Source organism: Lampetra fluviatilis, chromosome 33, assembly GCF_964198595.1.
Source record: "Lampetra fluviatilis chromosome 33, kcLamFluv1.1, whole genome shotgun sequence".
NCBI lineage: Eukaryota > Metazoa > Chordata > Hyperoartia > Petromyzontiformes > Petromyzontidae > Lampetra > Lampetra fluviatilis.
In genome coordinates, this window is record NC_136307.1 from 12,546,247 (window position 1) to 12,573,228 (window position 26,982).

A 26,982-nucleotide genomic window follows, 5' to 3' on the forward strand; every position below is an offset into this window, starting at 1 on the left:
ACCAGAATGTATGCACAAGTGACAGATATTATTACGCTGTTTGCAACACAGCGATGGTTATAGCACGTCTATTTTGTACTGTATTACTAACATTTGTACAGATTCATAAGTATTAGAGTGAATATTTTCTTGAGTTCGACATTTTACACGTTTGACTACCGCATCAACCTTGTGAAGACAACCCCTTTTGAAAGCGTGTTTTTTGAGAATCTATCGCGGCTCTGTATTTATCTGCCTTGAACACATATTACTCGCTTGAAGCTAATCGCCTCATCTTCTGCTCACCACGATCGCCAATTCGTCTTCCCTCACCATTCCACACCTCCACCCCATCTCCTTTCATCCTACCCACCTCGTTCCCTCCACACACCGTCAATAGGGTCTATATACCACACACACGCCTCACCTATTACCTCACCGAGTCGACTGCCTGCGAGCTCTCACTCGGGTTTCTTCTCACCACGCCGCTCTTCCCGCCCACGCCACAACCCCTTCCGCCTTCTTTCTCCGTGTCGAGGCCGGGCACCCTCCCCCCCTATCCCCGCAAGTTGTCTTCTCGAGTCGTCTCCGCCCGTCGTCGCCGCCGCCGCAGTCGCGACCGCGTCTCTGCGGCTCGTTGGCAATTCACCACCCCAAGCACAGCCATGAGCAGCCCCGTGGCGGTGGCGGAGGCCTCGGTCGGGACCCCGAGCCTGGCGGGATCCGTGGTAGAGGAGGCAGCTGCCCTCAGTACCACGGACGCGAAGGCTTTCCACGACAACCTGGCGCCCAAGAAGAAGCCCAAGACGGTAACGGAGTCGTCCCCCCCCCCCCGTGTGTGCCAACAGTGCCGGCCTTCATAGGTGCTCGCTAACTTGCCCCAGGAGTCTCTCAAGGATATACGGGGGATCTTTGGTGTATGCCGTGCCCTGTGCTGTGGTGTGGCGTTCTCTTATGAGGCGGCGGCGGCCGCCGCATCGTTGCTAGTGGTGCATGTGTCGTACTGTGTGGTACGTGTTCTACTGTTTGCAGTATGTGCCGTACTGTGAGGTGTATCGGGCTTGCATGTGGTGTGTGAGTGTGGTGTTCGATGTGTGTGTCGTCCTGTACACGGTGTGTTTGCCGCACCGGATGTGCTGTGTATCGCACTGGATGTAGGGTGTGTTATACTGTATGTAGGGTGTGTTATACTGTATGTAGGGTGTGTCATACTGTATGTATAGGGTGTGTCATACTGTATGTAGGGTGTGTCATACTCTATATGGGGAAGCAGTGGCGGAGCAGTCAACGTGCTGCGCTACGAACCCGGCAACCCGAGTTCGATTCTCGCTCAACACCATTGACTGTTATCTGAACCGGTCCTGGGTCTCACCTAGGTAGACTCAGCTTCGAATTAGTCTCTGGTGCGGTGTGTAAGCATCGCCACTGGAGAGACAAAGGCGGTCGGGCGTGATGCTGGCTACCCATCCCCAGCAGTCTATGAAGGCTATACGGGGGATCTTTGTCGTGGGGAGCGGTCGTGTAGCGGTTAGCTACGAACCTGGTGACCCGATTCTTGCTCACGGCCAGCACCAGTGACGATTATCTGAACCGGTACTGGTCCTCCCCTAGGTCGACTCAGCCTCAAATGAGTACCTGATGCGGTGTGTAAAAACACGCCATTGGGGGAGACAAAGGCGGCCGGGTGTGGTGTTGGCCACCCGGAATTGATAGGTGCTCGCTAACAGCACTTGCCACAACAGTCTGTTCAGGCTATACGTGGGATCTTTGTCCTTGCCTTGTGTCGTACTGAATGTGTTGTGCGTGTTTGGTGTCTCGTACTTTCTATGGTATGTACGTGGTGTTCTGTGTAGGTATTGTGCGGTGTACCGTGTGTTATGTAATGTATATGGTTTGTGTGTGCACTGTGTGGTGCCTAGCCCTGTGTATGTGTGATAGGTGGCAGTGCACATTGAGGGGGTTGCATTGAGAATGCAACTGCTTGCCTCGTGCATTTGTAGAGGTGTAATTGTGTATGGGCGCGGATGGCTAACAAACACAAGGGGCGTGGTTAGGGCCGTACACAGAGGAGGTGCTCACACCGACGTCCGCACCTGCATCCCCCACGGGCCCCTCCCGGGGGGCCGAGTACTATAAAAGGTGGTGAGCCGGAGTGCTCGAGGTCGGAGTATCAGCTTTAACCAGCGAAGACCGAAGACCAGCTAGCATAGGCCCCGGAGCTCCCCTGGCTCGCTGTCCTTGTCAGGGCCGACCAGGGCAAGCCGGTGGCATGGCCCCGAGAGCCTGGACTCAGGGTGCCGAGATCCCAGCTTGACCAGGGCTGGGATAGGTAGCCTCCCTTAGCTCCGTAGTGGAGGACTCGGGTTTAGGTTAGCGGGGTTAGATGTCGTGTCTCCCTGTTAGTTGAGTAAAGGGGACGTTAACCCCTTAAGTACTGTGTGTACACAAGTTGGTGTCAATAAATAAGTGTGCCTCCGATCCCGTCGTCAAGCCTCCTGAATACTACTACACATTCATACAGAAAAAGTAAATATAAGATATGACTTTCCATGAGTGATCATTTCTCCACCAATGCAAATATTTGAAAACGTAAGTGTATCTTGGTATCTTCATTTCTTCTTACCTATACAAGGTATTCTTTGTCTTTCTATCTTTCCATTTGTCTGTATGTGGACACGCAACTTGCGAAGGATTTGGCTCGCTAACTGTGGGGTTTTCGTAAAAAAATAATTAGCCGGGTACCACTCCGTAAGCCCCGTGCTTGGCATAGGCTATTTCTTTTCCATGTCCGTCATCTTTAAATGAGTAAAAATAGCGTTTTTTGTGCGATATTTATGTATTTATGTCCCCACGCACGTCATCAGTGGAGGGTGGGGGGATTTCTCCTTTGCGTTCAAAATGCAAAAAAACACATTCCTGCGGAGGGAGCTGGTAGGAACGTTGGGTTGTTCAGTCAATGGCCAGGGTCAACGGCGGCGTGGTGTATTTCGCAAATATGGCCGACTGTGAGGGCGGGCACAAGCCGGCGTGAGTAGGTTAAACGTTGAGTTTTATAAGGGCAGCACGGGGTGACCAACCCCTCCCCACCCAGCCCCACCTCTCCACCCCCCACCCAGCACAACCCTCCTCACCCAGCCCCTCCCCACCCTCCCCTCCCCACCAGCCCCTCCCCACCCCACCAGCCCCTCCCCACCCAGCCCCTCCCCTCTCCACCCAGCCCCACCCCTCCCATTTTTGGATGCAGGACAGACACAATCATCCCCTGTGGGCTGGTGGAACCAGGTGGTTCCTACCAGTAAAATACTATAGGGTCGGTAGATACTAATATTATAGCACTTAGATAGTATTATTGTAGCGCGGGCGGGGGTATGGTGGTGGGGGGGGTAGCGGCCCAGCCCCTCAGCCTGGCAATGTGTCACCTCCGGATGAGCAATCTAGGCGAGGCAGCGGGCTCTGCATGGGACTAGGCCTCACCACAGTTTACTATTATGAAACAAATAAGTTGGCAGATATTACAATAATAATGTTTGTGTGCAGATAAGTACTCAGGTTCATTGTTTACTATTATGAAACAAATAAGTTGACAGATATTACAATAATGTTTGTGTGCACTAAACTAAATTTTAATTATTAGGTTGCTAAATATTTCCTTTTTTTAGCTGTGGTTTTATGACGCTGAGGCGGTATACTGCCAGTCTGTGCTGTGACCTGCTGCCTGCTGATTAATTAACGTCAGGGCACTGGCACTCTATTATCTACACTGATAATTTTGCTTTTACCCATTATGAGTGTATGGCAGTTTATAATCTGTTGCCTGCTTCTTTACCTCACTCAGTGTACTTGCTTTTTCAGCTGCTGACTGTATTGCCAGCTTTTTATGTCGACTGTAACAATGCTTATGTCATTGAGTCGGCGCACTGGCAGTCTATAATCTAGACTGTAGCCTGCTTCTCAACTTATTTGTGCGTACTACTGCTCTTTAATATCGACTTATTTAAGCTTATTTCTTCAATGCATTTCTATTGTTTCGATTGCTCACATCATGCTTTTTACTGATACGTAGTACTGCGATGCTGATTAATATGTTATACTGCTAAAGACTTTATTTGCTACAGTCCATTGCATTTCGTCTATCGTTTTGTTACATTCGTGGGATACCGCACGTTTACTTTCCACGAAAGCAGGGAGCACGCAGGGAGGTTCAATGCCCTGAATTTTGTTGACCTTTGCTTTCTTATGGTGGGTGAAGGACATTATGAGAGAGACAATGTTCTTCCATACCAAGAAAACACCATCGCACGATTTTCTGATACAGAGCATACGATGCCCTACAATAACACATTTTCCTTTCGCAAGGCCAAGATGATTTTCCGATTTAAAGCTTTCGTGACTGCAGGGATTCATCTTCTTGGTTCTTTCGGTAAAGTCACGTAGAAGGGAAGTAATAAAATAATAAAAATAAAACACAATAAAATAATTCTCACGTTTCGGCCAAGAAGATAAGGCCAAGATGGGTACCACATCAACATTCCTCCAATTACAAAGCTGCAGGACAAAGACATGCTCACAAAACTGTCTCCTCTAAAAAAAATTATATTCCTTCGTGATCATGGACAGAGGAGGAAACCGCATATTATGGTGCGCCAACCTCTTTCACCAGTATGTTGTCGATGAGTATGCCAACATTGAGAGTGAGCGCCTTCTTTACATTCAACTGAATCAAAACCGCCTGAGTGTGAACAGTATGCTCATCTCTGGGACGCCATCAATGCCTTTGTTGGGGCTATAACTTCGCAGAGACGTCTTCTTGGAGGCAACGCGTTTATTTAAACAAATGTTAATAACAACCGTAACACTTAAGGGGTACGGCCCCTTCACCCGATAACCTAAGGGAGGTACAGCCTCCCTTCTAGCGGGCCCTACAGATGTAGGGGTGTTACGGAGGGGCTGTATACATAGGATCACACGGGAAACAAACACAGTGGGCGGGGCTTCGTGAGTGCACGGGGAGGTGCTCTCAACGACGTCCGCACAGGGCAGCCTGGGGGGGCTGGCCCCACCCCTCAGCGGGGGGTTTTGGTATAAAAGGGGATGAGCCGGAGAGCTCGGGGGACAATGTTAAAGCTAAACCAGTGAAGACCGAAGATCATCTAGCTAGAGCCCTGGACTCCCCTGGGTCGCCGCCCTTGTCAGGGCCGCGCAGGACCGAGCCAGCGGCGTGGTCCCGAGAACCAGAGCTAGTGCTCTGGGACTCCGGGTACCGTAGCCCGACTTACCAGTGTCGGGCCAGACAGCCTCCCCTAGCCCGTTAGTGGAGGACTAGGAGGTAGGTCAGAGATAGCTAGCAGTGTATTCCCAGCTAGCCGGGTGAGGGGGCCGATACCCCCTCCAGTGTTGTATGTCCGCGGTTGTGACAACTGTTGCGGAATAAATACGTGTGCCTCAACCCCGGCGTCCAAGAGTCCTCAACGATATTACATTTGGTGACAGAAGTGAACGACCACGAACATGGACACGCGCCGGACAGCTCGAGCCGGGGTACCGGAGGCGGAGGACACCGCTGAAATTGTGGAGCCCGAGACGGCTGAAGAAGGCATCGAGCAGCCGGGCCCGGACGCATCCTTACCGCAGCATCGGGATGAAGGGGAGCCGTCAACAGACGGACTGAGGCTGGCTCACGCCAGACTGGCGGAGCTGCTGTACGCTGCTGCCGCCACGCTCGAACACATCACACGGCTGGGGGCTGGTGGACCGCCACGGGGCGAGGACAGCCGACGACCGGTGCGCCTTCCCGCCATTTCAACGGAGCACAACTTTGAATCTCCCGCCATCGCCGCAGCAGCTGCTGAGGGCGTGGCCGGCCTGAACCTCGGGTCCGACATCGGCCTCACAGGGGCTGCCGCGTCATCACCAGCGGACAGAGCGTCACCACTGGTGCGACCGGCGATGCCATCCGTCGTTCGCGCCGAAGCCCAGCCGAGTGACGGGGACAGCGGAGTGGAGCTTCCACGGCGGCCGCTGCGCTGCACCAACGGCTACCTCCACTCAAAGAGTTTGTGGGCGAGGAGGGCGACTGGGGCGGCTTCCAGCGGCGTTTCCTCGCGCACCAGGAAATGGCGCAGTGGTCGGATGCCGAGGCTCTCTGCGCGCTGCCGGCGCTCCTCGACAGCGACGCCCTCGCCGCTCTTACATCGGCGCCGAAGGACAAACGCTCCACGCTACAGATGGCGCTGCAGTTGCTGGCTGCGGTCTACGGACCATCGTCGGAATGCAGGCAGCTCTTTTATGATCGCCAGCGGGGTGCAAAGGAGTCGCCCCTGGCGTACCGTACGAGTCCCCTGGCGCTGGCGAAGACGGCCTTCCCACGAATGGACGACGAAGGCGTGGACGCGATGGTAACGGAAAAGATCCTCCTGCTGGCGGACGACCTGGACATCGCCGTCGTTGCACAGGAGGACACAGAAATGGGTTCCCTCCAGGCTGCGCGGCTCCTCCATGCCAACCTGCTGTCGCAGCGACGGAAGGCCAGCATGGCAGCGGCCGGGCGTACGGTGGCTGCAGCCACCCTCCCGGCGGAGGAAGTTTGCGCCATCGACCATCGACTGCAGCAGAGGGTGGGAGTACGGGCGGGCCGGGATGGATCGAGCCGCTCCGACCATCCGTCATCGCCGCCTGCGCTCCCGCGCTGTTACAACTGCGGCATCCGGGGCCATGTCGCCTCGGGGTGCCGCTCTCCTCGGCAGCGCGGGACGACGCCTCGACAGGACGCCGGCCCTCCTCCCAAGCTCCATCAACATAACCCGGCGAGTCGCGGCACCCCTCATGTTTGGCCCACGCACACACCCGTCACACACTCGCACACCGCAACGAACGGGGGGCCGACATTGCGCACCATCGCGCCAACACGCACCACTATGGGGACTCAGATCGAACCCAGGCAGTGGTCCGTGTTGGCCCATCGCGTTGTGGCTGCATCGTCGGGGTCGTCAGCCGTGGTGGGGCACATTGACGGGGTTGAGGTGCGCATCCTGGTCGATACAGGAGCATCGGCGACCATCATTTCGGAACTAATTTACAATATTCTCCCTGTCCAGAGCCGTCCTTTACTGCCGGTTAACGTCCCATTCTATGCTGCTAACGGGGGCTCACTTGGCATCATTGGACAGATTCGAGCACAAATTTGTATCGGTGATATAAAATTGTCCGGCCCGATTTTTGTTTCCTCCTCGCTGGCGGTTCCGTGCCTGCTGGGGACGGACTTCTTGGGCAAAATGCCGATTCGTATTTTAATAGACCAGGGCTGCATTGAGCTCCCGTCGGGACGACGCATGGCGTTTCTGCCGTCCCCTACTGCGGCTCGGACGGCATTCGCGATGGTACCGGCGTTCGTCGTTAAAACGGTTCGCGTACCGCCGGGGGCACAAATGTTGGTGCCTTTCAAACTTCGTCGGCCCTTCGCTAAAGGCATTGGGGACCAGGGAATTCTGCTGGGGCCATCTAGGGCCGGGGTTAGCGGACCTCATTTGATTCCGGCCCAGACCATCGTAAAAGGGGACGGGGACCCTTTCATCGCGGTCCTCAATGTGGGGTCGCAGACAGTGGTGGTTCCTCAAGGGACCGTGCTTGCTCACGCAACGCCGGTGCCCTGTGAGGAACCTGTCGCGAATCACGTAGGCACTGTCCCTCTGCCGCATCCACATTCGGACACCGATGAAGGGTGGCTCGAGGCGCTTTGTGCGGGATCGACGGACCTGTCGGATTTAGAGCGTCAAAAGCTTAGGACGCTGCTGCGTGAATTTTCCGACGTTTTCAGTCAGAACAAATTCGATTTGGGCTGTACCCATCTGCTGCGTCACCATATTGATACAGGTGACAGCGCGCCAATACGCCAAAATCCTTTTCGGTTAAGTCCCGCCGAAAAGGACCATGTCAAATCGGCTGTTGATGACATGTTAGCCGCCGACATCATTTCTCCCTCTACCAGCCCGTGGGGTGCGCCGATCGTCCTGGTTAAGAAACAGGATGGCTCGTTGCGGTTTTGCGTCGATTTTCGCCGCCTCAACAAAATTTCTGTTGCCGACGCATACCCGCTCCCACGGATTGACGAATCGCTGGACGCTTTGGCGGGAGCGCGATTCTTCTCCACATTGGATTTGCTTTCGGGATTCTGGCAGCTTCCTCTGGACAATGATTCTAAGCCTAAAACTGCATTCCGTACACCGCACGGTCTCTTCCAATTCAACCGGTTGCCGATGGGACTCCACTCGGCGCCGGCGACTTTACAGCGATTGATGGAATTGGTTTTGGCTGGATTGCAATGGGACTCGTGGTTAATTTATTTGGATGACGTTATCGTCTTTAGCAGAACATTTGACGAGCATCTCCAGAGGTTGCGGGCGGTTTTCCTCAAAATGCGGGCTGCTAATTTGAAATTTAAACCCCAAAAATGTCATCTGCTACGCGAATCTGTGCGTTATTTGGGACACATCGTTGGACGCTCGGGTATTGCTACCGATCCCGCCAAAACGCAGTGCGTCAGCTCCTGGCCGACTCCCACCTCTGTGGGGGAGGTCAGGAGTTTCATTGGATTCGCGTCGTATTACCGACGCTTTGTCGCGGATTTTGCGACAATTGCAAAGCCCCTACACGCTTTGACGTCAAAGGGGGTCCGCTTTCAATGGGGACAGGTGGAGGAGGCTGCTTTCCACTCCCTTCGGGACGCTCTGGTTAAAGCTCCTCCCTTGGTTTACCCCGATTTTTCTAAACCCTTTGTGCTCGACACCGATGCGAGCAACACAGGTATTGGGGGCGTGCTTTCCCAGGTGGTTGACGGCGTGGAACGGGTAGTCGCGTACGGTAGTCGGGTGTTCTCTCCAGCGGAGCAAAGATATTGTGTCACCCGTCGGGAACTGTTGGCAATTGTCTATTTCATCCAACCGTACCGCCCATATCTGTACGGTCAGCGTTTCACCGTCCGTACAGATCATGCGGCACTACAGTACGCCCTGCGAGTTCAACAACCATCGGGACAATTGTCTCTGGTTGGAGGTTCTCCAGGACTTTGATTTTGAAACCACGTACCGTAAGGGCGTCCGCCACACCAATGCGGACGCTCTGTCGCGCATGCCAACCACCCCCGAATGCGCATGCCTCCTGGGGTCGGGTCGTTGCAGGCATCCGGGTGAAATATCTGTTCCGGTCTTGGCGGCCGCAGACGACGCAGCGTCAATGACGAATTTGATCGCACAACAGGGATCAGATTCCCTGTTGGGGTTGCCTGTCACTGAATGGGGGCGCCTACAGATGGAGGATACCTCCCTCCTCGCGTTGCGTCGTCGCGTCGGGGATGCTGGGCGGGGGAGGGGTGATGCCGACGCATGGGAAATGGTCACGGGTCTGCTGATGCATTGGGACGGGAAATCCCATCGACACCGGCTGGTGGTCCCTTCTGGGTTACGGGGTAAGGTGGTGTGGGCCGCTCATGAGCGCCTCCTCCACCTGGGCACCCAAAAGACCCTCGCCTTGCTCCAGCTTGATTTTTTTTGGCCGGGCATGACAAGGGATGTCGCAGATCTGTTGGGGTCATGCCCTCGGTGTGCGCAACGTAAACCACCAGCACGGGAGTCTAACCCGCCTTTGCAGTCTATCAGAGTCTCCAGAGTCAACGAACTTGTCGCGCTGGATATTCTGGGCCCATTCCCCGCCACCCCCAGGGGCAATAGATATTTGTTGACCGGGGTGGAGTACTTTACGCGCTGGCCTATGGCCTGGCCCCTGGCCAACCAGTCGGCAGCAGCCATCGTGGAGGCCTTTGTCCAGGGATACGTCCTGGACAAAGGTGCTCCCGAGCGGCTGCTGACCGACCAGGGCAAAAATTTTTCCGGCAAACTGCTCCAACAAGTCTGTGAGCTCCTGGGCACGAAAAAAATTCGTACCTCTCCCTATCACCCGCAAACTGACGGGATGGTCGAGCGTCTGCACCGAACCATCACGTCCATGTTGTCACAGCAGGTTTCGGACTCACAGACCGATTGGGACCTGCAAATTCAAGGGGTCCTGGCAGCATACAGATTGGCCCCCCATGCGGCAACGGGATTTTCCCCCTTCTTCCTCATGTATGGCCGCGAACCTGACCCACCTGTTCGGGCCCAGCTGCAGATCCCCGCGCCGCAGGGTAAAACTAAATTGGCCGACCATGTTAAATTTAATCTTGCGAAATTAACAGAGGCACGGGATGCTGCCATGCAAAATTCCGACCTACGTCAGAAAGCTAATGAGCGGCTCAGACTGGGTCGCGCGCACGTGCTACAGTGGAAGCCGGGGGACAAGGCATGGCTGCACTGTCCCCAGGTACCACTCGCGACCTCCTCTAAACTGGTGCGGCCGTGGCGGGGCCCTGTCGAGGTGGTTGAGGTTTTGCGGCCTCAGTGCGTACGCATCAAATGGGGAAAGCGCCGGTGGTTTGTGCACCCCTCCAGATTGAAACCCTTCATTGCGGTGCGAAGTCCCACTCCACACACGCGTGGCCAAACATGTGGGGGGTCGACCGACTCAAAGGGTCCGTCTCCGCTGCTCTCGCCTGACGTGTTGCCGGCTGTCCCGCCCCCAGGTGCACCAGGAATGACGGGCTCACGCCCGACAACCCCTACGGGGGATGCCGAGGGTCTCGCGACATCGAGAGGAGACTCACTTGGAAATGGACAATTGCCACCCGACGGCCTGCCATCCGGGGTTGCACCGTGTGACGGGCCTGCTGCAAGGACGCGCGCAAGAATGCGCAGACTCTTGTGATGCACAAAAAGAAAAAAAAATATTTTTCACATGTTATGTTCACTGTGTGCGGCGTCGGTGGTGTGTTCCTGGCACATTGGATTGTACGTATGTTGTGTTCACTGTGTGTTGTGTGTGTGCTGGGGTTCCCTGCAAATTGTATATACGTTGGTTTTACGGATTTCGTATTTATTCGGGGGTAGGGTGCGTCGGGTTATTTTCCCTTCTTGCTTTTCTGGTTCTTGTTGTTGTTCTCGTTCGCGTTATTGTTTAAAAAATTGTGAGGCACACGCGGGGTCGAGGGGTAAATAAACTTTTATTGTCGTTTGTTGCAGCCGGGACGGCTGCGAGCTGTACAGGGGGGGGTGATGTAGGGGTGTTACGGAGGGGCTGTATACATAGGATCACACGGAAAACAAACACAGTGTGCGGGGCTTCGTGAGTGCACGGGGAGGTGCTCTCAACGACGTCCGCACAGGGCAGCCTGGGGGGGCTGGCCCCACCCCTCAGCGGGGGGTTTTGTTATAAAAGGGGATGAGCCGGAGAGCTCGGGGGACAATGTTAAAGCTAAACCAGTGAAGACCGAAGATCGTCTAGCTAGAGCCCTGGACTCCCCTGGGTCGCCGCCCTTGTCAGGGCTGCGCAGGACCGAGCCAGCGGCGTGGTCCCGAGAACCAGAGCTAGTGCTCTGGGACTCCGGGTACCGTAGCCCGACTTACCAGTGTCAGGCCAGACAGCCTCCCCTAGCCCGTTAGTGGAGGACTAGGAGGTAGGTCAGAGATAGCTAGCAGTGTATTCCCAGCTAGCCGGGTGAGGGGGCCGATACCGCCTCCAGTGTTGTATGTCCGCGGTTGTGACAACTGTTGCGGAATAAATAGGTGTGCCTCAACCCCAGCGTCCAAGAGTCCTCAACGATATTACACAGACTCAGAGCTATGCTTTCGCGGGTCCTCCGCTACAGGACCTAGGGGAGGCTAGGCTGACCCGACCTTGCCAGGGTACGGGTCTCACCACTGGTCCGCTACCACCTGGCTCTTACTAGAGCCTCGGTTGAGGGTCCCAGGGTGCTGGCCTAGTCTTCAAGTCTTCAGACGTTTTCGGGTCTTGAGTGGACTAACACTGCTGGTCCCGTTGAGAGGACCGGCTTTTATACACCAGTTGGGGCTTACCCCGCCCCGAGCTTCTCCTTCCCCTCGAACCTTCCAGAGGGTTCTGGAAGGGTCGGGATTTAACCGTTGGCCCCCAGCCCCCATCCCCATGGGGGTCTGGGGTTTCTACCTCCGGTCACGGGGCACCCAGGGAGGGGGTTACCTTAGGTTAACCGCTACACCTCCCGCTCACTCTCGGCTGCCCCCTATCGGCCTGTGAGTGTGGTGACAAGTAAGAAGACATACAGCACCTTGGTATGGCGCAACATCTCTCTCCCCTCTGTAGCACCCAGCCGTCCTGGCTGTCAACAATTCCACAGGGTAAAACACGTACACATTTAGGAATGTCTCTGTGATGGCTGCCGCAGATTGGTTGGAGAGAGGCCAGGCCATGGGCCAACGTGTGAAATATTCTGCCCCAACCAACAAAAACAATTTCCGCGAGGGGTGGCGGGAAAGGGCCCCAAGATGTGAAGAGCGACAAGCTCATTGACCCGCAAAACTTTTATTGATTGCAACGGTGGGCAACAGGGCTTTGCCGGGTGATTTCGACATGCGTATTGCACGCATTCCTTTAACAGATCGGCAACGTCAGCTGCCATGCCCGACCAGAAAAAGTGTTTACGAATAGTGTTTAAGGTTTTGTGCACACCCAGGTGCATTAGCCGGTCGTGGACAGCCCACACAATCCTACGGAGAGTCGTAGGAACAACGAGGACGTGTCTGCAGGAGGCGTCATCACGGCGCATCAGCAGCCCATCCCTCAGAACGATGCGCGCCACACACTCCGGACCGATGAGCAGAATGATGGGCGTTGCCAGGTACTTCCTGCTCGTCAAAATATATGTATCTCAATGTGGTCTGTTTAACGTGTCTATGGTGTGTACAATATCTACTCTTATCAATGCATACCAGAGCTCGCCTCTTCCCCCTCACCCGGCGCCACGGCGTTGTACCTCGACAGGCGCTCATGTCCCCAATGCCTCTCCGTCATCCCTCAGTTCCTGGCAGTGCTGGCGAGGCTGCCCCTCCCTCTCACTAAATCTTCCGCTCTGTCACTCATGCTGTTGGCCCCGCAAATGTTATTATTTCACACCAAGACTGAATGCCCTTCATCTTGAGTGCCAACCTCATCAAATGCACAGCCCTTTTTATCCTCTTCGCTAGCACCACCTGTCTTCAACCCCCACCCCCACAGGGCTTAGCTTGCAAGTTAGCTCTACCAATATTTGTCTCCCTCTGTCCTCTGCCCCCCCCCCCCCATCTCTTTTTTTCTTAAGGGGGTCTATCCCATTGGACGTTACCCTCCCATTCATGATCTCACGTGGAATCCCATGTACTGGCATTGGCTTCCCCTACCAGCGTTGGAATCCTATCATTCCCATTATTTCCCGCCCCCCCCCCCCCCAACTCTAGCATCAGTCGCTTCGTCTCTCGTCACTACATGTAGCTCCTACCGATCAAATACTAAATATGCCAATTTTTGGCAAAGGAGACCTGATATCACTTACATCTCCTAGACAAGCATTATAACTACAGTAGGTGAAACGCAGCCCATGGGGAAGTAAAGTCTCTTTTCAAGGGAGACCTAGATTACATAGAAATCATACAATGGGAGGTACAGCAAAACCACCCTAGAAAATGCAAGCCACATAAGTGAGTAGGTGAAAGTACAATAAACCCACGCTATGTGCGAGTTCTGGATTTATGAGTTTTGTATATTCGCGAGTTACTAAATGTGTAGTGAGTCGCAGACGTTCTTTTTAGAGGCAACCCCTTTATTTGTAACACCGTAACACAAAGGGGTAACTGCCCCTTTACCAGATACCAACCTATGGTGGTGACCACCCAGCTAACTACTCTATACAGGGGAGTTACTGCTACAAAGGGTCAGACCCTCACTCGGGTCTCCGACCACGTGGTCCCTTGTAGGACGAAGCGCTTCCAGCTTGAGACGCAGAGCTTCCAGCTTGTAGAGCGAAGAGACCCCGGTCCCTCTCGGGTTGACGCGTATGCCGACAGGGGTTGCGCTCCATCCGACGGCTCCGGCTCCGTACGGGACACGGCACACGTCACCAGCGCCCTGTCCCGCTGCAGAAGTTTCTGGGCTTGGATACACCAGCGACCTGAAGAGGTCCCGCGAAGAGACAAGACGTCGCCATCCTCTGCTGGAAGGATGGTTTGGAGGGATTTCGCTAATGCCAGCAGTTTCTCGAGGACCAACGCGTTGATTCCGGCGTGGTCCATTTTAGGGAACGCGGCTTTCGGTAGCGCCAAAAGTGTGCTACGGAAGGCGAGGGCAGACTCGTTCTCCCCCTTCTGTCACGTGGCAAATTTGTGGCATGTATTCGCCGGAGGCTCGTAAATGGACGCCATCTGGTCGAAGGCTTGCGTGAGGGTGGACCTTTCTGGTGGCGGGATGGCAAGAAACACTGCAAGGGCATCGTCGTCCAGGGCGGCGGGCAACGCACGCAGCACCTCCGCCTCCGTCCATCACGCCAAGTCAGCATTCGTGAGGAATCGCCGCTTGAAAGCCACCCAGTCGCCACTAGTAGCCGCGAACTCCTTAATGAAGGGAAATTGCCATCGGAGAGTCGATGTCCATCGGCACCGACGGCGCATCTTCAATTTTGGTGGGCTGTGCGCTCTGCGCCGATGACAAAATAGCGACCGAAAGCACGGGCTGCGCCGCCGAGTTTCCCGCCTGTTGTGAAATGGCGGCGGAGTTGCCTTCCACGAGCGGCATCGCCGCTCCCTCCTTCGCCGGCGGACTGCGGGGCTGATTTCCGCCAGAAACCAAACCGCAGCGTGGAGGAGCTCCGTGAGGCGACTGCGCCTCCTGGAGGGACGCCCCCCCCGCCGACGGCGAAGCATTGAACGGTCGGCTGGCGCCCTGCTCCGCCGGCAGCGTCTCCCCCACATCCTCCGGAGCTGTAGGCGGCACGAGGTCCTCGTCTTGGCTGTCCGACGTCCTGGTACATGGTCTGCAACGTGTAGATATAGTCTACGGCTAGCTGAGTAACGACCGTAATCTCCCCCAATAACACAACTGACTTGTTTGTGTGCGGGGATGGAACTCCTTTACAGCTCAGAACCCCGCCTACTTGCCCTTGGCCAACATATATAACCTCAGCTTTCTTGCTGTGTTCTTCCTGGTTCAGCAGTTCCACTGCTGGATTATTTTTTCCACCTGAGGATGATCGCTTATGTTGCGATCGAAACATCATGATACAGTGATACCTCGGTTCACGAACGCTACTGTTCACGAACAACTCGGTTCACGAACAGAAAAGTTCATAAAAATATGCTCCGGTTCACGAACTCCGCTTCGGTTCACGAACAGGAGCCGCGGCCATTTTAATGCTATTTCCAGGCTGTCACATGGTCGTGACTTCCTGTAGGAAGATCGTGGAGAGAAGAAGAGACACAGAAATAAGTACTGTGAGTACTGTGAAGACACTTTCAGTGACTTTTTGCTTTTTGGTGTGCTTTTTAGCACATACAGTACTGTACTGTACTACTATACTGTACTGTACAATACTGTACTTACTGTATTGTACAGTTCACCCGTTTGAGTGCTTACTGAAGTCATCTCAAGCAAGGTTAGTGTTCTCTCTTTATACATTACTATACTGTACAGTACTAATGTGTGTTGTAATTTGTTTCATATTTTTGTGCTTCAAAAACCAAAAAAAAGGTCAGAACGGATTAACCGGATTTACATTGAACCCTATGGGAAAATGTGCCTCGGTTCACGACCAATTCGGTTCGCGACCAGAGTCAGTTCACGAATTAAGTTCGTGAACCGAGGTATCACTGTATATTATTTTTATTTTATTTTTCTACCTACATTACTTTACCGAAAGAACCAAAGAGTACACCAAGGGGTAACTGCCCCTTTACCAGATACAACCTAGGGTGGTGACCATCCAGCTAACTACTCTAGACAGGGGAGTTACTGCTACGAAGGGTCAGACACTCACTTTGGTCTCCGACCAAGTGGTCCCTCGAAGGACGAAGCGCTTCCAGCTTGAGATGCAGAACGAAGAGACTCCGGTCCCTCTCAGGGGCTCTCTACGGTCGGGGCCGCTCCGCCCTCGGCCCCGCCCGCCTTCTTGAACATTCTCGTTCCCTCCCAATCCCTTTCAAGAGCTCTCCCCGGACATGTGATCACCCACTAGTCCCCCCACCTGGGGCCCCCTGTGTGGACATTCCCGATCACGTGTCTACGGGGTCAACCAGAGTGCCACGGCCTGGGGCAACCCTGCCCCTGGGCTGACACTCACCCCCTCCCCTTCGGGGGAGCCCCCACCACATTCTGTGCGTGGTGCCCGCACTATCCCAGTGCTCGTCAAGCCTTGCTAGGGGTGGTATTACACACAGCCACCCACACTGCCCTTCCGGGCCGGCACCATACAGTGACATCCCCGATGTTACTATTAATGTATACTAAATCCCTATTCGCGGCCCGCCGGACTTCAGTATTCACAACGACTGACACTGGGGAGATGCGTGCAGAATTGTTACATTTGTAATAAAGGTCGTGGAAGCGACTTCTGTAATCCGGTCTTTATTTGTCTTTCGTTCACAACACTCCTATCTTACTCCTTCACGCTGCTGACAGATAGCATGAGAGGGAGAGAGAGAGAGACACACGCGGCCACGTGGCAGCCTGGACCCCGCTCCAGCGTAGCCTCACCCTCCGTTCGTTCCAGATCTGACCACGTGTTGTCCGTCTCCACCCCTTTTAATACCCGGGTCACGTGGTACCTTTCCACCAATCCTGGTTAACCTTTATGGAATCTTCTAGACTCCATCGTACGTTCCCAGGACCGCGCCCCTGACTCGTCCCCCCATTGGCTGTGGTTAAAGCCAGCAGATCCAATCCTCTACTTACAGATGTCACCTTCCCATTACGTCAGGGCCACGCCCCTAGACTTCCCCCCATTGGCTATGGGCAAGGACCGGTAGAGCCAATCATCGTAGCGAGGTGTGATCCATCAGCAACCCGGATATATCCTCACATTACATCACCCCCCACCCGGTGTAAAAAGTCAGCCATCTCGGCTGAAAAAAGAGTGACAGCCCGAATCCCTTTGAATAACATCTTAGGGCGTCCATGACTCATTAACAAGGTAAGGGGAGTAGGCGCCAACGCGCAGAGGAATTAAAACATTAAAACAACCGACATACATTAGGGCGCCCCTGTAGCGCAGTAACACCAGGGCGACAGACCGCAAGGACAACAGTATTAGCGAAATGGGAGAGACTTCGACCGCATACGCGACACCGGACCCTCTCCTCCCCTCGCACCTGGTTGCCTCGCCGACTGTTCAGCAGGAGGTGGTTGCAGTGGAGAAGAAGAAGAATTTTCGGTTTCCGTTGTGTCTGGGACAGGCCCCGTTGGAGGTGGAACGTCCGGGGTCTCGTCGTCCTTCAAAACCTGTGCGTCTGCGGGGGGTAGAACACAGCCCCAAGGACTGTTGGACGGCGAAATTATATCGGCCGACAACATGTTGTCCACCACGCCACGCACGTGTTCCCTTTCTGCAGGGCTCATGCGATGCGGGTGCATACAAATTGGTCCCGCCACACCGGTGTCGATATGGTGCGACAAGAGCGAGGTATGGCCCAAATCCAAATAGTTTTTACTGAAAACGTCAGCGTACTCTGACAATAGTGAATGCAAGGCACTCCGCTGCGTGGCCGACAAGGACGTATTTTCCCCGCACAATTTTGCGATCCATCAATCGTCCGAACGATCGGATCGTGCTACACGCCAGCGGCCATTTTTGTGGGTTGGTCGCTCTCAAAGCTGGTGAAATCGGTAGTGGCGTGAGCCAACACCGAGCCAGCCGGGGCGACGACCCGGTCCGGACCCCCATTTAACATTTGTATAAACAGGGCCTGACCAGGCCGAACGATAGTTTGAGCCGCCACTATGGAAAAGGATTTTGCCACAGAGTTCGACGGGGACAACAACACACCCGTCGCATAGTCCGCGGCTTCCAACCGATTTAGGTAACGCAGCGGAATAAGCATTTGTGAGCCTGATGGTACTTCTGTAATGCGAGCGTAAACGGCCTCGCGGATATGACGTAACAGGTGGGAGGAGTTGGGTCACGTGGGGGGAGAGGAGAGCTTTTAAGGGCAGGAACCGGAAGGGCTGGAGGAGAGTGTGGGAATAAAGACAGGAGGAGGCCACGCAGGGCAGGAGGTGGAAAGTGGCGTGATCGCCACAGGTCGGGACTCGGCACCGTTGGCCAGCGGTGTCCGGGCACGGAGGAGGCGGAGAGCCAGCAGCGGGGCTGCATAGTGAGCCAGCAGCAAGTCTGCAGGAGCGAAGGCAGCAGTGGGGCTGCCGAGCGGGAGACGGAGGAGACTCTGAGCGAGACGCCGTGCGGGCAAAGTTGTACGAACCACAATAAAGGACAACGGAGACAGACCCAGTGAAAGAGTCGTTTATTACACTTCTACCGTGACAGCAACAATCGCGTTAACAGCGTTTCCTGGGGGCGAACGGCCCAGCAGGGACGGCAGGAAGGACATTCTACGGCCCCCTGGCATTTCCAATCAACCTTGATCGACGAGTATTTTACCGGGCATCCGACGAAGGAAATCGGTGCCCAATAAGCATGGGACGGCCAATGGACGCGAGATCAAAACTGGTCCCACCGCAGTGATATTCCCTATAGCAATGCGCACATCTACTCGCCCCAAAATACCCATGCTACCCCCATTTGCAGCAACGCATGCATCGTTAGCCGGTCGGATCCGCGACGTTGGAATGGACAGGAGATGAAAAATAACATCGGAAATGATGGTTGCAGACGCGCCGGTGTCCACCAAAAACGGACATCGATCCCATCGATAGTACCCCGTACCGTCGAGGACCCCGACGCGGCTGCCACCACCCTTCGAGCCAATTTTTTCCATTGTGTAACCGAGTGTGGCATCGACCCAGGTGACCCACAATTCCCTTCAGGAGTGCCAACATGGGTGCGAGTGGATGCGTGATGTGTCAAGACCTGCCGGGTGTCCGATATGTGCTGACTTGCCCGAGGGTGCCGTGGATCCGCGTCCGGTGGAGGAGATGGAAGTCGGCCCGATGGGAGCTGAGGAGGTTGAAGTCGGCAGCGGCAATCCCGGGCAAAATGGCCTCGTCGGCCACACTTAAAACATGTGGCCGTCACCGCCCGGCGGTCGGCCGCCCCGGTCCCCGCTCGTGGACGTCTGGCCCCGTCACGCTGGTCGAGCGGCCGGCGTTTCGGGACCCAGCGAGGAACGGCTGCCATCACCTCGTCGTCGTTGGAGTCGTTGGAGCCGTGGATGACACGACGTGGGGCCCATCCCAACGGTGGCCCATCTATCTCAGGATCTCCCGTCCATGCAGCCATTTGGTCCCAGCGTTTGAGGTTGAACTTGGCGTCCAAATAGCGCGCCGCCCCTCGAGACGTTAGCAGTTCGTGGCCGCACACCGGTAATGATATGTTAAGTTCCTGGGACAACTCAATCATTCTAGAAAGGATGAGAGGATCCAGGAGATCGGCTGACGAATCGGGGTAGGCGGCCATAGCAAGCACCAACAGCGCCCCTCGGTAGGCCGCTGCATGAATTTCCTGGTAGCCGCCATCGGCGGCTCGTAGAACTCCGCCATTTCCGCGAAAGCGTCACGCAGCGTCTTTTTCTTACTCGCCGGGATGGAGCGGAAGACTGCCAAGGAGACGTCATCCAATAGCGTGGGCAGAGCCTCCAGCGCTTCTGCCTCCGTCCATTGCACCGACCGAAAGGCTGACTCGAACCGCCACGTGAACACGCTCCAGTCGCCCCCGGCGACAAATTCTTTAATTTGAGGAAGGCGATGGTCGCGGTGAATATCCGAGGCATCGGGCGTGTCAGATCCCGCTCCCCACGCAGCACGCAGCTCCGTCAAGATGGCGTCCGGCGGCCGCGTGGCAGCAGCCCCGCCCAAGATGGCGTCCGGCGGCCGCGTAGCAGCAGCTCCGCCCAAGATGGAGGCCTCCCCCTCCGCGGCAGGAGTAATGGCGGACAGCGTTTCCCGCTGAAGATCTTGGTCATAGGCCCTTGGGTGAGTTCCACGTGGCTGACCGAGGGCCGCTGATGACGCGACCGCCGTTGCAAGATTTAGCAGGACCGCAGCCGGAGATGTCGCCCTGCCGGCCTGTAGTCGATGCGCGGCGTCGGGGAGAGCGGCAGACGGCGGTATAGGACCCGTGGCTCCCAGCAGCTCGTCCTCGTCCGCCTCGACATCTTCATCCGACGGAGGATCCGGTGGGTTTCTTTTCTTGAGGTGCTTGGACATTTTCTAATAATTGTCCAAACGGTCTTAAGAAGCACTTTTGTCACCAATGTAATAATGGTCGTGGAAGCGACTTCTGTAATCCGGTCTTTATTTGTCTTTCGTTCACAACACTCCTATCTTACTCCTTCACGCTGCTGACAGCGTGAGAGGGAGAGAGAGAGAGAGAGACATGCGCGGCCACGTGGCAGCCTGGACCCCGCTCCAGCGTGGCCTCACCCTCCGTTCGTTCCAGATCTGACCACGTGTTGTCCGTTTCCACCCCTTTTAATACCCGGGTCACGTGGTACCTTTCCACCAATCCTGGTTAACCTCTATGGAATCTCGATTTAAAGCTTTCGTGACTGCAGGGATTCATCTTCTTGGTTCTTTCGGTAAAGTCACGTAGAAGGGAAGTAATAAAATAATAAAAATAAAACATAATAAAACAATTCTCACGACGTTTCGGCCACAACGCAAGCAGCCGTCCTCAGGCGAAGAATGAGAACATTATCAAGCTAGGAGCTTATATAGGTGTTGCGAGGAGGAGCGCCTTAACAAAAGAATGTGTATATGAAGAGGAATTTAGCATACCAATGGCTGTGGCTAAAGCCAGCAGATCCAATCCTCTACTTACAGATGTCACCTTCCCATTACGTCAGTGCCACGCCCCTAGACTTCCTCCCATTGGCTATGGGCCAGGACCGGTAGAGCCAATAATCGAAACGAGGTGTGATCCATCAGCAACCCGGATATATCCTCACATTACACATTTTTAAGGGATCTGCGAGCCACCCTCACGCGCTCGCACCACACAGACATAAAATCTCCGCACTCGGTATAACACGCACCAATTACACGCACGGGAATACACTAGATGGGGGTCAAGGGTCAAAGGGCACTGACGTCACCCGGACCAGGCATGCGAGACGAGGATGTGTATTCAGAATGAGGGTGGAGATGGAGGGTTTAAAAGGGGCTGTGAGACGCGTGTTCGAGGTTTGTTTTGGAATGAGTGTGGCTGTGGGTTAAAGAATAAAGAAGTGGTTAACCAGTCTCTGACTGCTCTTCATCTGGTGGCAGCAGTGGGATGTCTCGCCTCAACCGACGCAAGATTCCAAGGGGGGAGACACAGCCAGAAGACGCTCTAGGTGCCCGGGATGAGATTTTCTCCGAAACGGAACCGACGAGTCGGGATTCGTCCCCCGGCTCATCGACGAGATCCGTGGCAGCTGCTCGTCCGAGTGGGCACCTTCATCCACCAACCCAGCGCCGCCACCGCCGCAGATCATCCTCTAGGGATCGGAGGATGGATCAGCTGCTGGAGGTAGTCACCGCGCTGCTTAACTGGCTGGGTCCTGAGGTCGAATGAACGGCGGGGAACTTCAGCCGCACCGCCTCCCCAGCGAGGGTACGGGGGCCACGGTCAGCCTTCCCGACCAGGCACTCCACAGCATGTATCAGGGGATGGAGCTGCATCAGCGATGCCGCCGACCGTACATCCCGCGCGGGACCTGGGAGAAAACTCTGGTCTGCCCTCCCGATATTCTCCGACAGCAGCGGCAACCGGAGGAAATGAACGACTGGAGCACAGCGGAGAGCATCTGACCGGGCAAGGGGCAAGGATACAGGTCGTGAGCGAGATTCGGCCCGAAACTCAGCCGAGGCAACCCGCGGAGGGAGGACCAGATCATCCGCTTTCGTCCGCCGGTTCGAGACGGCCGTCTGGGCAATGAGGTGGACAGAGGATCAAGCCCTGACAATGCTTCCCACTGTGTTGGATGACCCCGCACTGGCAGTGTTCGACCGGATTCTGCCTGCAAAAAAAAACCATTTGAAACTGAAGATTAGGCATGTGTTCTCGGCTGTCCGCTTAGTCCTCAGTCTCGCAGTGATCCACTCTGAACTCATTATTGTGCATTTTTACTGTATGCATACTATACTTACAGTCGACTCGTTTATACATTTTGGTATAAACGAGTCAACTGCGAGGTCCATAAAAAAGAATGCAAATGCAATCAGATAAAGTGTTGCAGCTTGCAGCTTGTGCTCCCTAAAGTGCTCAAATGTTAACTGTGCAGTGTTCAAACACCTGCCTCTCGGGGAGTCATCCTCCTGAATTCCTCACCATTACCCCCACTTCCATCGTCATGAAATCATCATCATAATCATAAAAGGTCATTTAAAAACGCATTGTTGTATATAATGTATTATTTATTGTAGTCAATGTTATTACACGTTTACCATTTCCCCCCTATGTTCACTTGTACCAGGAACATAACCCCATTTTTTTCCATTTGAAACAAAGTTTCTGCATTAGTGAATTCTGCATTCTTGAGAGTTTTCAATGCATATGTAAATTCTGCATTCGAGCGTTTTCAAAAATGTGACCCTCGCGGATTGAGAGGAGGGTTTACCGTATTTACTCTCATATATTCAAAGCGCTAAATTCACTGTATTATAGAGAAGGAAAGTCTTGGACGAAGGGATTTTTCAAAATCGGGTGTTTTCTCTCTGCACATGTCAGAGTAAAGAAGGCACTATGTTTCACAGGGACAGTCTGCAGTAGTTTTACAGTAGGGAGCGGTGTTTTTTGTGTAATCTCGTTTGCGTAATTTGCAGGTCATTTTCTTAATTTGCTAAATTTGGATCATGATGCTGGGACACAATGGCCTCTTATTAAATGATAACGCAGGATCTTGAATATCCACTGTGAAGGATACTGTGTGTATTTTACAGTTTAATATGCATACAGTAATAACCAGGGCAGCCTATCGGGTTCAAACCCTGAACCTTTGCCCCAAGCGGCCAATGTGTTATCGCTGGGCCATTTCATCAATAATGAATGGAACATTTATCATATAGACTGTTGTATGTACTTGTGTGTGTGTGCAGCCAAAGCCACAGAATGCAGTCACCATTGCGGTGTCATCACGTGCCCTTTTTGACATGCGCGAGGAGCGGCGCGTGTACGGGGAGCAAGGCGTGGAGGCGTACTTGGCACTGCAGATAGAGAAAGAGGAGGAGCCTTTTAAGCAAGGTCCCGCTTTCCCATTTGTGCAGGTAAACAACCAGTGGTGTGCTGAGTTTCTATGCGCATGTTGGTAGATGGCACATTTTCACCTGGGTCAGTGCTTAGCCTTGGCATTGATCCACCATACAACTTGTAGTTGTCTCAGAACAGGAAAGGATTAATAATATTAACAGTCAATAGAGATATACAGATATTTTCTTCCTGTCATTGATATAATTAACCTATTTTAAAAATCTACTTTAAAAAAACTATGTCAAGAGAATGGTATGGGTCTGACACAAGGCTCAAAAGTTTGGATATGTCGAGTTATTGTCCCAGCATGGGAGCCATCATGCTTTTGTGCTTTTTAATGACATCGCAAATTACATCAGAATATGTTTCCTGTGACATAATTTCCTGTTATCTGGAATTTATAATGTTACAATTCTTAAGATGATTCCAGAACCCTGGCCCATGAGAAATACCACTGGGCAAGAATTTTTTACGTAAATATTTTGCTGTGAAAGTACGTCTTCCCAGAATCCAGCTGCAATCAACTGACTATAATTGAAGTTCTATTTGGAATTCATACAAATAGTAATCTAGACACCAGTATAATTTTCCCACATACATTCTAACGTAATATTGAATTATAGATGTGAACTGTAGATCTACGGTTGCTACACAATACCTGCTGACTATATAGCTTTTAGAGTATCACTTGTATTTTGTGGGTCTTTCGGTAAAGTCGCATAGATAGAAAAAATAATAACAATAAAATAATAAATAATCAAGTGAATAAAAATAATAAAAATATCACGACGTTTCGATCGCTACAAGCAATCGTCAGGAGAAAAAAAGAAGGGGAAAGCTGCTGAGGCTGGCTGTTTTAAAGGTTTGAAATGGGTGTAGCCCAGATGTCATAAACAAAGTGGGCTGGCGAGTGATGTTAAAGTGAGAAATTTGCATGTAAATGTCAGATCGGAGAGCTACCTCCATGAGGAGGGTGCGGAGGTGGCCATTGTATTGTGAGAGATTAGCATATCAATGTAAGATCGCAGAGCTACCGCCACATGGAGGAACATGAGCAACGGCGGCTATGTTAGTGCGAGACATTTAACCTGTTAATGTAAAATCAGAGATTAGCATGTCAATGTAAGATCGCAGAGCCACTGCCACATCGAGGACATGAGCGACGGTGGCTGTGTTAGTGCGAGACATTTAACCTGTTAATGTAAAATCAGAGAGTCGAAAATAACTGCTAACATCAGAAGGTAAGATGGAAACATCACAGCCAGTTATGACTTAAACTGGTTAATAACGTCCTTCCAATGATTGCTTAGTTTGTACCCATCTTCTTCTTGGTTCTTTCGGTAAAGTCACGTAGAAGGGAAGTAATAAAATAATAAAAATAAAACATAATAAAATAATTCTCACGACGTTTCGGCCACAACGCAAGCAGCCGTCCTCAGGGGGAGAATCGGACCTGGATCTTGTGTTTAATCAGTACATAAAATCCGTGATCTGGTCCCGTCTGTAAAATATGTGGTTCCAGACATACAGTACCCTGCCGTCTACAAACTAAGTTGCCTCTGTGGTAGCAGTTACATTGGAGAAACCAAACGACATGTCTCGGACCGCATCCGTGAACATAAAGCAGACTTGAAACACGGTAGGACAAACACCTCAGCCGTGGCAGATCACTGTTACAATTCAGTGGGTTCACATGATATTGACTTCTCCAAGACAGAGGTTATCTGCAAGCCATCTGGCTACCATGAGAGATTCGTTCATGAGGCGATCCACATATACAAACACAGAGACAATTTCAACCGAGAAGATGGATTCCGGCTTAGCAATCATTGGAAGGACGTAATAAACCATTTCGGATCTTAACTGATTGTGTCCACGTTTACGGTGACTTTCGGACCGCGTTCCACTCACTGACATTGACTATATATCCTGTATTCTCCGCAGGGAGTGGGTTCTTTGCTCCGCTGCGGGCTTCCTTTCACCACTCTCCCATTGACATATTTTGTTGCTTCCTCTTGGTGCCTTTCATGCGACGGTCAGTGGTATAGTGTATAGCATATTGTATAATAATAAATAGTATTAAAGTGTAATGTTTAATACAATGTATAAGGTAATATATAGTATCGTTATTGTATGGTGAATATACAGCAGGGTGGTATACAGTTGGGTGGGTAGAATAATACATAGTGTAATATTACAATGTATAGTCTAAAAACATATTAGTTGCTGCGGCGCCATATTATTAACATTCTTTCCCTTTATTAATTCTAACCTTACTCCCTCCCTTTGATACTGCTAATCTTGCATAATGCATGGGCATAATGACTGTAAACCCCTCGCCAATCCTCCTAATCGCATATCTGCATTTCCCATAAATATGCTAAATTCCTCTTGATATGCACTCCGCAGGGAATGGATTCTTTGCTCCGCTGCAAGCTTCCTACCACCATTCTCCCATTGACATATTTCGTTGCTTCCTCTTAGTACCTTTCACGCGACGGTTTATGGTATAGTGTATAACATATTATATAATAATAAATAGTATTAAAGTGTAATGTTTAATACAATGTATAAGGTAATATAAAGTATCGTTATTTTATAGTGAATATATAGCAGTGTGCTATACAGTTGAGTGGGTAGAATAAAATATAGTGTAATATGACAAGGTATAGTCAATAAGCATATTAGTTGCTGCGACACCATATTATTAACATTCCTTCCCTTTATTAATTCTGACCTTACTCCCTCCCTTTGATTCTGCTAATCCTGCATAATGCATGGGCATAATGACTTTAAACCCCTCGCCAAACCTCCTACGCATTTCACAAGTAGTGCTAATCGCATATCTGCATTTCCCATAAATATGCTAAATTCCTCTTGATATGCAAATTATTTTGTCAAGACGCTCTTCGCTCCTCCATCCCAGCATAAATAGTCGCTCCAAGCCTGGAGCGTGCCATTCTGTCTACTTGACGGACCTGTTCTGCACCTGAGGACGGCTGCTTGCGTTGTGGCCGAAACGTCGTGAAAATTATTTTATTATGTTTTATTTTTATTATTTTATTACTTCCCTTCTACGTGACTTTATCGAAAGAACCAAGAAGATGAATCCCTGCAGTCACGAAAGCTTTAAATCGAAATGTACCCATCTTCTCGGTAGAAATTGTGTCTGTGTTTATATATCTAGATGGCTTCATGAACGAGTCTTTGTTGATAGCCAGTGGGTTTGCAGAGTACCTTCTTCTTGGAGAAATCAATTTCGTGTGAGCCTACCGCATTACAACAATTATCAGCCATGGCTGAGGTATTTGTCCTACCCTGTTTCAGATCTTCCTTATGTTCACGAACACGGTCCGATACATGTCGCTTAGTTTCCCCAATGTAACTACTGCTGCAGACACAGCTTAGTTTGTCGATGCCGGATTATTGCATTCAAGGATTACATCCTTCACAAATGGGATAAGATCACTAATTTTATGTATTATGTTAAATCGAACCTGGATCTTGTGTTTGCTCATGATTTTGGAAACAAAATTGGTAACCCCTGCTATGTATGGCAAGGTGATGGTTTTGATTGGGTCCTCAGATGGTTCTTTCCCAACGGTTGCGTGATAGTTTTACGGATTGTGTAGTCTGAATATCCATTCATTTTGAGGGCTTGGTGTACGTGTTCCAGTTCATTGGCTAGGTGGTGATGGTCGGAAATACATCGAGCGCTATAGTGTAGCGTTTTGATGAGG

At 52.4% G+C, this 26,982-nt stretch overlaps 1 protein-coding gene across 2 annotated transcripts in view; it reads left to right on the forward strand.

The window, feature by feature from the left end:
• LOC144944094 (cytosolic 5'-nucleotidase 1A-like) overlaps window positions 1-26,982 on the forward strand; it is a 38,823-nt gene that overhangs the window by 66 nt on the left and 11,775 nt on the right. The window contains exons 2-3 of one of the 2 annotated variants that reach the window (XM_078872166.1): window positions 380-788; window positions 23,092-23,259. In XM_078872166.1, the coding sequence (XP_078728292.1) occupies window positions 645-788; window positions 23,092-23,259 (312 nt within the window). In that variant the 5' untranslated portion in view covers window positions 380-644. The remainder of the gene's footprint in view (window positions 1-379; window positions 789-23,091; window positions 23,260-26,982) is intronic. The other variant, XM_078872164.1, reaches the window with a different exon arrangement.